Source organism: Rhinoderma darwinii, chromosome 5 (genome assembly GCF_050947455.1).
Source record: "Rhinoderma darwinii isolate aRhiDar2 chromosome 5, aRhiDar2.hap1, whole genome shotgun sequence".
NCBI classification, from domain to species: domain Eukaryota; kingdom Metazoa; phylum Chordata; class Amphibia; order Anura; family Rhinodermatidae; genus Rhinoderma; species Rhinoderma darwinii.
The window spans coordinates 334,193,578-334,207,075 of NC_134691.1; the positions used below are offsets into that span (position 1 = coordinate 334,193,578).

The window sequence follows — 13,498 nt, forward strand, 5'->3', positions numbered from 1 at the left end:
GGATTTACAGATCACTTGCTTTATAGAAGGAGTTGTCTGGGTGTATTATAGGGGTTGTCACCCTTTTTTATATGTATGTTTTGGGGAGGTCCTCCCTCTATTACCCGGAATAGCTACATGGTGCTTTGTTTATTTTAATAGGTGCCATATAATATTACATTTCCCCCATGGTTGCCATTACAGGGGAAAAGTGAGGTCCACAACAGCTGCCCCCTCCTAGATCACCCTGGTGATTCTTTAGAAAAGGGGTTGTCCAGACTTTTTTTGTTCGTAGAAAAGTTTTTGCTCATAGCAAACAACCAGAGCCCATAGATGATAAGCCCCATTGGAAAAATTAATCAGTGTTTCTGATTGGTTGTTGTAAATCATCAATCAGATGGATTAGTCATCCCAGAACAACACGAGATTCACCACCACTTTATAGAAGGTGCGCCCAATGCTCCAATGCATCTAAATTTAAAAATGAAACAATTTTGCAAACAGTCTTGATTACAATTATACTGCCTTTTATGTATACAGCTCCTATGCAGACCTATGTGTCTCTGTGGTTACACACTACAAACAAACCCTTTGTGGGATCCTACATTCATGTGCTACTTCACTGCGTCTGACCACTTTTCTGGTTAACCTACGCTTTTTGTACATCGTTTGAGGTCTGTAACCATGGAGACGCATAGCTCTTCCTATGAACTGTATACACCAAACAGTACATTTTTATTTTTTTATCAAGACTAATTGCTTCATCTTTTAATTTTTGGTGCATTGGAACAGTGGTCCCCAACCACCGGGCCACGGATCAATACAGGGCCGCGGATCATTTGGTATCGGGCCTCGGTATCTGGTATCCACCCTGGTGGCCGCAGGGAATTCCGGATGAAAAACCGCACCAAATTGTGGTGCAGTTTTTAACGCGGAATGTCCGCTGCGGAAAACTGCTAAGCATTTTATCCCAGGAGACCACTGCAGCCTGTGATTGGCTACAGCGGTGGTCACACGTTTTTTTACGGTGGAAAAAACGGTCAGTGGTTAAAAAAAAGGTTGGGAAATCTTGGAGCAATCGACTTAAACTGTTGCTATAAGATCTTTGATTTAGTGCCAACTTCTCCACGTTTGGCGTGTGGTCATGTTTCACTGCTAACCATCGGTGAGCTGATCAAAACCATCTCTGTACGGTACCTTGATGGGTTTCGTGGGCACCATGGCCTCTTCGTCAGAGACAGTCCGGGTATTCGAGGATCTTTGTGTTTTTATTAAAAAAATGTAAACCTGAAGTTGGCAGCTCCATTTTTTACCTTCCCAGAGTCGGCGTTCATTAAAGTTTTCCTTCTAATTGTCTATGAAGTGCTCCTATAAATCTTCCTTAAATTAGCCGTGAGTAGAGAGGGACGTGTCCGCGGCGCATCCTTGTGTGCAATGTGATTTATTGATCAGTCAGACGGATATTAACGTCTGCAACACTCGGTGAGTTGACCACTGACATTAACAAAGTTCCTTGTTTTACATAAAGTCTTGTCGCTCTTGTTTTTGGTTCATTTTTCCTCCTTCGGTGATTACCGCGACGGCAATAAATTTATTGCAGGAGGATTTTTGCATTAACCCTTTTTGCTAGCAAATTCTTTGAGGACAAAAACTTAGATTACAACCTACAGCTAAAAAAAAAAAAATTATTTGGGGGAATTTTACAGAAAACATTAAGTCACTTGATAATTAAAGGGGTATTCTCATCTCAGACGTTTATGGCATATTTACAGGATATGCCATAAATGTCTGATAGAAGAAGGTACCAGCACTGGGACTCGCACCTATATAGAGAACGGCCTGCGCAGCTTTTTCCGTAGCTCCCAGAGAACAGAATGGAGAGAGATGCGGTGCGACCTCTCCATTTAATGAACATCTAGAATCGGGGACCAACAGCCGCCTCTAGGAACAACATGGTTCGGTGACCCCCATTCTTGATAAAGGTATCATGGGGATATGCCATAAATGTCCGAGATGTGAATAACCCTTTAAAGCAGCGGTCCCCAACCTTTTTCCAACCAAGGACCAGATAAATTCAAGACAATTTTTCCATGCAGTGGTGGGGTGAGGTTTAGGGTCAGTTCACACGTTGTGTAATTACTCCGATTTTTCCGCAACGGAATTTGTTGCGGGTAATCCGCAGCATAATACAGTAGCGAACAAATGTCATCCACACACTGTGTAAATATGGAGTGGAAAAAAAAACGCTCAGAAATTGCGGTGCAGAGTTTTATTCAGCAGCATGTCAATTTTTTTTGCGTAAGCGCTATTTATTTATTGCGGGTTTTCCCCGTTGAATTTAACAGGGAGGTAAAACCCACAAGAAATAGCAGATGTTGCGTTTATCTGTCGCAAAAAAAAGGCGACTCAGAAGAAGAAAAAAAATCTTATACTTACTCAGAAGTGTGATTATTCCTCCAGGCCGGCCTCCTGGGATGTCTATTCATCGCATGTGATCGCTGCAGCCAATCACAGGCTGCAGCGGTGTCCTGGGATAAAACGTCATCCTAGGAGGCCGGCCTGCTAGCAGGTTGACTGAATGCTCTGCAGTTTTCCGCAGCGGACATTCCGGGAGAAAAACTGCACCACAATTTGGTGCGGTTTTTCTTCAGGAATTCCCTGTGGCCACCGGGGCGTATATATCAGATACCCCGGCCCGGTATTGGTCCGTGGCCCGGTGGTTGGGGATCGCTGCTTTAAAGGATACTTTAAAGATTATGCTCAACTTTGCTGCCATTTTTCTTGCGTCATTGCATCCGAAATGAAGCAACTTTGCCAGGAGTCTTGATTAAAAATCTCCCACCATTTTGTGTATACAGCTCCTATGTAGACCTATCTGTCTCCATGGTTACTGACTACAAACAAACCCTGCGTAGTCTGATCCTGCAGTCATGTATTTACTCCAATCCCTCTATCTCCTCTTCTTGATCACCTACAGAAATATAAGAGGAGGAAGATGGTAGTGACACATGACTGGAGGATCAGACTTCGCGGGGTTTGTTTATAGTCTATAACCGTGGAGGCCATAGGGGCTGTGCACACAAAACGGTAGGAGATTTTGAATTAAGACTAAGGGCAAAGAATTTCAGTCACATCAAAAACTGCATTAAAAAATCTGCTGGCTGCCAGTTGGAATCTGTCAGCACTGTGCTGACAGACACACCCCTAACAATTAAGCTTATAAGAACCTATGGTGCATGCACTCTGCTGCTTTGCATTCTGGAAATAGTTTTTCCTTTTTTTTTTTTTTTTCATGTGAAATTGTACAAAGCAAGAAAACGACATTTCTGGGTGCATCTCTAATATAGGTATACCTTATGTGTGCCGCTCTGGATATTAGTAGAGTATAGGACAAGATATACACTATATGGCCAAAAGTATGTGCACGCCTGACCACACACCTATGTGATCTTATTGGACATCTTCATATAAAAACCATGGGCGTTAATAAGGAGTTGTGTTCCCTTTTGCCGCATTAACAGCCTCCGCTGTTCTGGCTCACAATCGTCGTTACAATTCACCCCAGAAGTGTAGGATGGGATTGAGGTCAGGGCTCTGTGCAGCCACTCGATGTCTATATTGAGCGTGCCGTGTGCACTCCAGTAGGTAGAGTTCTCCGGGCATTCAAAATACCAAGATTCCTCCATCAGACTGCCAGATAGTGAGCCGTGATTCATCCCTCTAGAGAACACGCTGCTCCAGAGTCCAGTGGCGACGTGCTTTACACCACTCCAGCAGCTGCTTGGCATTGTGCATAGTGATCTTAGACTTGTGTGCAGCGACCATGGAAACCCATTTCATGAAGCTCCGGATGCACAGTTCTGGTGCTGATGTCCCTTCTAGAAGCAGTGTGGATATCTCTAGTGAGTGATCCAACAGAGGATAGGAGATTTTTACATGTCACACACTTCAGCACTCCGCGGCACCGCTCTGAGTTTGTGTGGTCGACTGCTTCGTGGCTGAGTTGTTGTCCGTGGCGGATTAAGAAGACCATGGGCCCTGGGCTGTTACTCAAACTTGGGCCCCCCTTCTCCACCGCCGCCCTGCCGCGCCGTAACTATTGCTAACACTACCTTTTTGCACAAGCATTAACAAATGAATGTTATGATTCCCCTTTCACAGGGCTGTGTCCCTACATACTGACAGTATCACACTGTGCAGGGACACAGCTCCAACCCCCCATGTAGACAGCACCACACACCCCCTGTAGATAGACACACACACGCACACACCCACACACACACACCCACACACACCACCCTGTGGATAGAGCCACGCACACACCCCCCTGTAGATAGAGCCACACACACACCCCCCTGTAGATAGAGCCACACACACACACACCCCTGTAGATAGAGCCACACACACACCCCCTGTAGATAGAGCCACACACACACCCCCTGTAGATAGAGCCACACACACACACCCCCTGTAGATAGAGCCACACACACACACCCCCTGTAGATAGAGCCACACACACCCCCTGTAGAGAGCGTCACACAGCCCCCTATAGATAGCATCACACAGCACTCGCCCTTATATATAGTGCCACACAGCGCTCCCCCCCCTTGTATATAGTGCTACACAGCGTCGCTACACTGCAGCCCTGGGATGACATTTTATCCCATATGACTGCTGCAGCCTGTGATTGGCTGCAGTGGTCACATGGGGTGAAACGTCATCCCAGGAGGCGGGCCCGGACCAAGAAACAGAATTCTGGGCAAGTATAAGATTTTTATTTTTTCTAAATTGCGTTTTTACATAACATCTGCTATCTGTTGCGGGTTTTACCTCCCATTGAATTAAATGGGGAAAACCCGAAACAAATGAGCAGCGTTTACGCAAATACAATTGACATGCTGCAAAATAAAAAACCGCACCACAGGTCAATTTCTGAGCTTTTTTTTCCCGCTTATCATTTACGCAGTGTGTGATGAGAATTGTTCACATCTAATCTACTCTGCTGCTACTGTATTAGGGCTTGTCCACACTTAACGTAATTGCTGCGTATTTTCCGCCCGGAAAATACCCAGAATACGGTAGCAGCAAAGTGAGTGAGATTTACCAAAACTCATCCAGACGCTGCGTAAAATTTCCGACAATACATTTTGTCCTGCGGTGCGTATTTCTCGTACTGAGGCATGTCAATTCCTGCTGCGGAAAGTGGACAGAATTGCTGCGTTTTTTTCAGAGGAGACATCACCATCCCCGGCATTGTGAAAAACGCAGCAAAATACGCACCATTTTCTGCAGCAAAATTTCTGCTAGTTTCTGCGGAATTGCTGCAGAAATTATATATATATATCTATACACACACACACATACACACACACATATATATATATATACACATCCATACATACATACATACATGCATACATACATGAGTATGCACATTATACACATCACAGACACACATGCGTATGCGCATTATACACATATAAAGTACACATTGTAAACACACATGAGTATGCACATTATCCACATATAAAGTACACACATTGTAAACACACATGCACTTACCTTTTGTGTAGGATATTTGTGAGTCTTCACTGCAGCTCTTCTCCTGCTCACAGCCCGACACAGAGCCCCCCGACCGTCTCCCCTCCCCCATGTCTCGACAGCTAGCAGGAGGAGAGATGTTTAGAGCAGGGAAGGGGGGCTGGAGGGGGAGCTTCTAAAGCAGCACAGACCACGGCTGCTAAGTAGGAGCGAAGCTCCCCTCGTCTCATGACAGGGGCGGTCCTGGCACCGGGGTTCCCTCTGGTGCTAGCGACGCCACTGGGCATGAGGGGGTTCGGGTGGCTATGGGCCCCCTGGGAGCCTCGGGCCCCGGGCGGCCGCCCGAACCGCCCTACTGATAATCCGCCACTGGCTGTTACTTCTAGACCCTTCCACTTCAAAATAATGATATTTACAGGTGACCGGGGCCTACCAAGCAGATCAGAAATTTCACAAACTGACTCTACACGTGGCACTTAAAATGCCAAGTGTAAAGCACTGAGCTCTAAAGTACAACCCATACTATCTATAGATGTAGCAGAGCTGAATGTGTCTCAACATTTCTGTTTGGCATCACGATAAGCTAATGCAGTAGTTTTATTTTGAGTTCTCTGAAAACCTGAGAGAACACCAAGATCGCCAATGGTTTAACCAAACCTCAAACTCAACACTGCTCCATCTGACAAACTCAGCTTTGCTACCTGTGTATAATTGATGTGGTTCTGGGTGATCTGCACCTTGGTTGTAGTTTCATCAAACCTTACACGATGTGATGTCACCTGTTGATGTCACCTGACAACATCCTTGTTGAATCCTTTCGAGTCGTCTTCTCCTGTTGGTCTATTTACTACCTTTTGACTTCACCAATCTTGAGATAACGTATGGCTTTACAGGTAATTGGAAAATTGACACTACTGCCAAGAAAATATGCGGAGCGGCGTAACTATATGATTGTGCCACATATGAGGCGTCTATGAATGGAATTTATTGTCGTAACAAATGATAAAGTAAAGAGGATCTCGTTACAGAAGTAAAATGACGGCTCCTCTTCTCTCATGATTTACACTCCTGATAGTAGAACGACAAGATGCAAACACACAAATCAGGACCATGTAGATCTCTGATGACTGAGATGTGTATATATAGAGAGACGTCGAATTTTTGAGCAACTCCTGTCACTAATGATATCAACATGTTAAGTGGCGCGAGCAGTCCCATGTTACCGGGGATATTAAACATAGTTTGTTCATGTTTTTTTTCTAATCTGAATGTTTATCTCATCATTCCTCAGGGTAAATCTCAAACTTCATATTCTTTTTACTACTATAATTCTTTCCACTGTGTACAAAAGTAAAACTACTATAATACTTCCCCTATATACAAGAATATAACTACTATAATACTGCCCCTATATACAAGAATATAACTACTATAATACTGCCCACTATGTACAAGAACATAACTACTATAATACTGCCCTCTATATACAAGAATATAACTACTATAATACTGCTCCTATATACAAGAATATAACTACTATAATACTGCTCCCTATATACAAGAATATAACTACTATAATACTGCCCGTATATACAAGAATATAACTACTATAATACTGCCCTCTATATACAAGAATATAACTACTATAATGCTGCCCCCTATATACAGGAATATAACTACTATAATACTGCCCCCTATATACAAGAATATAACTAATACTGCTCCTATATACAAGAATATAACTACTATAATATTGTCCCCTATATACAAGAATATAACTACTATAATACTGCCCCCTATATACAAGAATATAACTACTATAATACTGCCCCTATATACAAGAATATAACTACTATAATACTGCTCCTATATACAAGAATATAACTACTATAATACTGCCCCTACATACAAGAATATAACTACTATAATACTGCTCCTATATACAAGAATATAACTACTATAATACTGCCCCTATATATAAGAATAGAACTACTATAATACTGCCCCCTATATACAAGAATATAACTACTATAATACTGCCCCCTATATACAAGAATATAACTACTATAATACTGCCCCCTATATACAAGAATATAACTACTATAATACTGCCCCCTATATACAAGAATATAACTACTATAATACTGCCCCCTATATACAAGAATATAACTACTATAATACTGCCCCCTATATACAAGAATATAACTACTATAATACTGACCCTATGTACAAGAATATAACTAGTATAATACTGCTCCTTATATACAAGAATATAACTATTATAATACTGCCCCCTATATACAAGAATATAACTACTATAATACTGCCCCTATATACAAGAATATAACTACTATAATACTGCCCCCTACATACAAGAATATAACTACTATAGTACTGCCCCCTACATACAAGAATATAACTACTATAATACTGCTCCCTATATACAAGAATATAACTACTATAATACTGCCCCCTACATACAAGAATATAACTACTATAATACTGCCCACTATATACAAGAATATAACTACTATAATACTGCCCCTATATACAAGAATAGAACTACTATAATACTGCTCCTATATACAAGAATATAACTACTATAATACTGCCCCTACATACAAGAATATAACTACTATAATACTGCTCCCTATATACAAGAATATAACTACTATAATACTGCCCCTACATACAAGAATATAACTACTATAATACTGCCCACTATATACAAGAATATAACTACTATAATACTGCCCCCTACATACAAGAATATAACTACTATAATACTGCCCCCTACATACAAGAATATAACTACAATAATACTGCCCCCTATATACAAGAATATAACTAATATAATACTGCTCCTATATACAAGAATATAACTACTATAATACTGCCCCTATATACAAGAATATAACTACTATAATACTGCCCCTATATACAAGAATATAACTACTATAACACTGCTCCTATATACAAGAATATAACTACTATAATACTGCTCTCTATGTACAAGAATATAACTACTATAATACTGCTACTATGTACAAGAATATCATTACTATAATACTGCCCCCTATATACAAGAATATAACTACTATAATACTGCTCCTATATACAAGAATATAACTACTATAATACTGCTGCCTATATACAAGAATATAACTACTATAATACTGCCCCTATATACAAGAATATAACTACTATAACACTGCTCCTATATACAAGAATATAACTACTATAATACTGCCCCTATATACAAGAATATAACTACTATAATACTGCCCCTATATACAAGAATATAACTACTATAATACTGCCCCCTATATACAAGAATATAACTATTATAATACTGTCAGAAATATGCATAACTAGGCAGATTCTCCACCTCCAATCAGAACTTGGGGAACGCTGGGTGAGAACCCCTGTGCAGTCATTATTTGCGGCCATATTGGTTGGTTCCGTACATTTTAAAAACGAGAGAGAACCTGGAAACAACTTTTAAGCTTTTTGAAGAGGACAATTTATTCTCACTATTGATGATGTCAGAAGGGAATAACTGCTCAGAATAGTTACTGTTTGTTGTCTACACTCTTAGATTTCGAGACTTCACATAAAATATGTAATTGCCTGTATGTTTTCTTAACACGTTTCCATATTTATCTTGTAGGAAGATGAAACTGAAATGCCGGAGACAGAATTTGAACAGCAACTACCAGAGACGGTGTGAAAATTTGTCAAGTTTGGGGAACGTGTTTTGAAAAAAAAATGTTTCATTATAATTCATGACTTTCTATAAAAAGACAGAAAAAACTAACAAGAAATAAAAAATATGATGTCATAATTACAGAAAAATCTGTCAATGGAATCCCTAGAACTGTAAAATAACATTTCCTCCCGCTGGATACATAACTGGGTTTTGGAATGTGTATGAAACGATTTAGAGATGAAATTCGTGTAGACTCTTGGGGCTCAGACACCAGGCCGTATTACGGCACAATAGGGCCTCTGAATTGTAACGAGCCGTAATGTGGCACCCATAGAAGTCTACAGGACAAAACTGAACCTCCATTTGCCTCCAATTTCATACGGGGGAATTGTCCAATTCTGTATTGAATCTGTAAAAAAAAAAAATTGCTCCATCGTAGATATTCAGAAGCGTTGCTTCTAGGGTTGAATTTCCCCACAATAGGGTGCCATTCGGCGGCACCTTTGGGCGCCTCCATCCATACAGGCTTTGTTTTTTTTCAATACCAGGAGTGGTTCCAAGTTCTGTATAGAAGGAAGACTTCTTTTTTGTGTATACTAGTTTCTTTGTCAGAAAATAAACCATCAGAACCTGCACTTTGAGAAAATATTTTTGACAAAATTTTGGGACTGCTGTTGCAGCCGTTAATATTTGAGTTCGAGCAGGTCCCTCTGAGGCTCTCATTTCATTCATATTGATAATTAATTTCAATGGGAAAAAAATTTAAAAACACGCCAATTTTATTTTTTGATGGTTAAATTTTTTTACTTTTTAGATGCTCCTTTATGGGCTGATATATCCTAATAGATTCATATTTGTTGATGTCCTAGAAGGTTATGAAATTTCACGGTTATATGTGACATGTACTTGGTGTTTGGGGATTTTTATTTTATTTTTATTTTTTGTACCGTAATGTGACTGTTTATTTTATGCATGCTGCTTGTTTTTATGTCCTTTTTAGTCACTTTTTCTTTAGTTTAGTTTTTTAAAGCTTTTTATTTTGTAATACTGTTATAGTTATTGTATATTTTCAACCCTTTTATGCCCAAAACAAGGAAAATACAATAAACTATTTTTCTTTGAAGTTTTTGCTTTTGTTTTTACGAACAATGTTGATAATTCATGTTGCGATTTGATACGCAATGTATGTGGAGGTATTGATCTGACCTATATCCCATAAGGTACGCAGCAATTTCAGGACAGAATTAATACGGAGCAAACTTTTGAATAGAAGCCTTCAGGTCAGGGGGACTGTCTTACGCATTTGTGCTGCAAACAGTGCAACATTTTTTTCTCCATTGGGCCAAGGATAGGATTATAATGTGTTGAAGACCACTATAGTCAACCTCTTCCTAGCCTAAGTGGCAGATAACAGAAAGCAATAGATTTGATTCAGATGTGTAGTTAGGTATTTGTATTTTAGGGCATTTTACCTATTCTCCAGAAGCCGCCCATACCTTAGAACATACTTAAATTGGCGCCCCATGAGATTATTATGTATGTGTAATAGGGTACGGCGCTGCAGAACATGTTTATCCGTATATATATTACAAGCATGCAGAGGAAATCCTACCCACCAGCTACGTAGATTATGGATCAAGCCAACATTATAACAATGTTCTTATTCCCCCCCCCATGTCACCTCCAGCTTGCATTTTGTAAAGAGATAATTCAGCCTCCGTCCACCTTATCAACTGTAGATATCACTGCCTGCGTCCAGGAGCTCTGGTAACTATATATCCAATGTTGCCTTACCCAGGTGTGGCCAGATCACATCGAGCAGACACTATAATTATATAGATTATTTCTCAGCAAGCAGATTGTTGAAGAGCCACAGATGCAGTGCTAAGGCACAGGAGAGGCTGCAGACTGCCCCGTGCAGCAGCATGCTGCATGTCACAGGCAATGTGCACAACGCACAGCATATGGCCCCATTGATATCCTTTGGGCTATTCACACATGCGTGAGTTTTCACACAGTGAGTGTCCGTTGTGTGAAACTCACTGCATGTCCTGTATTGGTGCATTTTCACGCACCTAGTCGCCCAGTGAAGTCAATGGGTGAGTGGAAAAACACGCACCGCACACGGATGCACTTCCGTGTGCTGTCGGGGGTTTCCAATTACATTGAAAAATAAGCGAAAAAAAGTGCTTGCGAGGTCATGAACAACACATGCCCCTTACAAAGCACACTGATGCATAACGCAACGCACACAGCCTAACCACGTATTCTGACCCCTTGATGTTATGGACAATAGCCTCAATTGTAATAGGATTGTACTTTAAAGAAGAACTTCATCAGATGTGAAACCTCCGGCATTTACCAACCCCAACGACTTATTAGTTGGTGTATTCTCTCCACATTAAACTATACAAACCCCAGGGTTAAGACCTAATGTGGTTGGGAAAAATGTGCATGGCTCCGTGCCATAGTGGGTAAAGACAATTTTCCAAAAACGTGTTCACTTACAGCGGCCGCGAGAAGTAAAAATCACCAACTGTGAGCTTGGCCTTCGGGCATTTATAGGCAACTTTTGACCCGAAGGCGAATGCAGCTCTGGTCTCTCTTTCTCTCTCTTCCATCTATGTACAAAGTGCGGCAGCATAGCTGAGCCCATGCACAGAGCTGTGTACTATAATATTCAAAACCCAAAGGCCCAGACCCTAAAAAGTAACATTTTTAGTGATCGAGATCTGGCCTGTTTTTGGTGTTTTCCACAAGGCAGATTTATGTCAATAGGTTCTGATATTCTTGTTTGATTGGTGGAAGTCCCGACTAATTGCAATTCTGAGAACAAGGGGTCCTGTACCTTTTTGTTTTAAGGAGAGGACCTGCAGCATATGCCCAGTCACCCTTCATTCCAATAGAAGTCTATGGGGCAGTACAGACAGTCCGTGTTTTTTGTGCAGCGTTTGTCCGCTGCGTAAAAAGCGCGACAAGTTCTATATCTCTGCGTTTTTCGAGCATCACGCACCCATTGAAGTCAATGGGTGCGTGAAAATCACGCATGCCACACGGAAGCACTTCCGTGGGACGCGCGTTATTCGCGCAATAACAGTAAAAGAATGAATGTAAACCGAAAAGCACCACGTGCTTTTCTGTTTACAAACATCCAAACGGCGTGTCATAAAGATGGCGGCTGCGCGAAAAGCACACAGCCGCGCATCCATATGGACAGGGCACACGGAGATGTCAAGTGCCCTTTGCGCACGCAAAACGCACACGCTCGCCTGAATCTGGCCTGAACTAGAGATACAAAAATGGCTGAGCATGCCCACGAGTCTCCCATAGACTATAATAATAAAAGTAACCGGTTAGGAAGCGGGTCATTGAATATAATGCGTGGCCCTTGAATAATGGGGTCACGGGCTGCACCTGAGCCACCTATAATGTGCTAGGCTAATACCACTGCCTAAACGGCTCTCTAATGAATAACTACAATTCCAGTTTTTGCTGTCCTTTCCCTTTACTGTTCTAAAATAAAAAGCACAACGAATAAATATTCAAAAACATTTTCAAAAAAATTCACAATTTTTGAATTTAAATAATGGAAATGTTTCTAATATTAACACAAGCCGTAGCCGGTATCTGAGCTCTCTACCGTCACTTGTCCGTATGTTAAGCATTTTTTTTCTTTGTCATTATCATCTACATTCTCTGTCAGCTTTCGAGTGGCGTTTACCTTTAAAAATGTGCAGTCGTCCACATCCTAGAATTTCGTTCTTTTATCCCGCAATTGAAAGTTTTGAAAAAAAAAAAGTCTATTGATGCGCAGGTTCATTGCACCAGTGCATCTAATGTGAGATTGAAAGAAAGCCAAATGATTTTTGTTTAGCCTTCACTAAAGCTATATGCTCAAGTAGATAAGAGAAATCCCAATTAATTGTGGGCGCTTTTTTTTTTTCCTATGTTTGTCTGTTAAAAATCTCCAGAGAGCCGTACCAGTTCTGGTTGTTCATTCTACATCTGCCTGGAAAAAAACTAATTCTCACTGACATTAGACTGAATAGGTTTCACTCTGTGCAAAGTGAAGGTTGATTACAATCCAACTCAATTGCACATGACCTAAAGAAAACAATTTTTACATCGCAATGAACGCAAAGACCGCCGCCTATCAAACTGTTTTGCAATCATAGCAGGTAATAAACATTTCCCATGGCGAACACAATGAGGGACTCAATGGCTGCGTTATCGAGGAAGCAAGTGAAACGCTAAAGGCAAAAACTGGAA

At 40.9% G+C, this 13,498-nt stretch overlaps 1 protein-coding gene across 5 annotated transcripts in view; it reads left to right on the plus strand.

Moving 5' to 3' along the window:
* PHF14 (PHD finger protein 14) overlaps window positions 1-10,314 on the plus strand; it is a 230,168-nt gene extending 219,854 nt beyond the window's left edge. For all 5 annotated transcript variants that reach the window (XR_012847778.1, XM_075827759.1, XM_075827760.1 and 2 more), the window contains one exon: window positions 9,191-10,314. Coding sequence is in view for 3 of the 5 variants with exons in the window: in XM_075827760.1 (XP_075683875.1) it covers window positions 9,191-9,250 (60 nt within the window). In the remaining 2 variants the exon portion in view is untranslated. The remainder of the gene's footprint in view (window positions 1-9,190) is intronic.
* The last annotated feature ends 3,184 nt before the right edge of the window (window positions 10,315-13,498 follow it).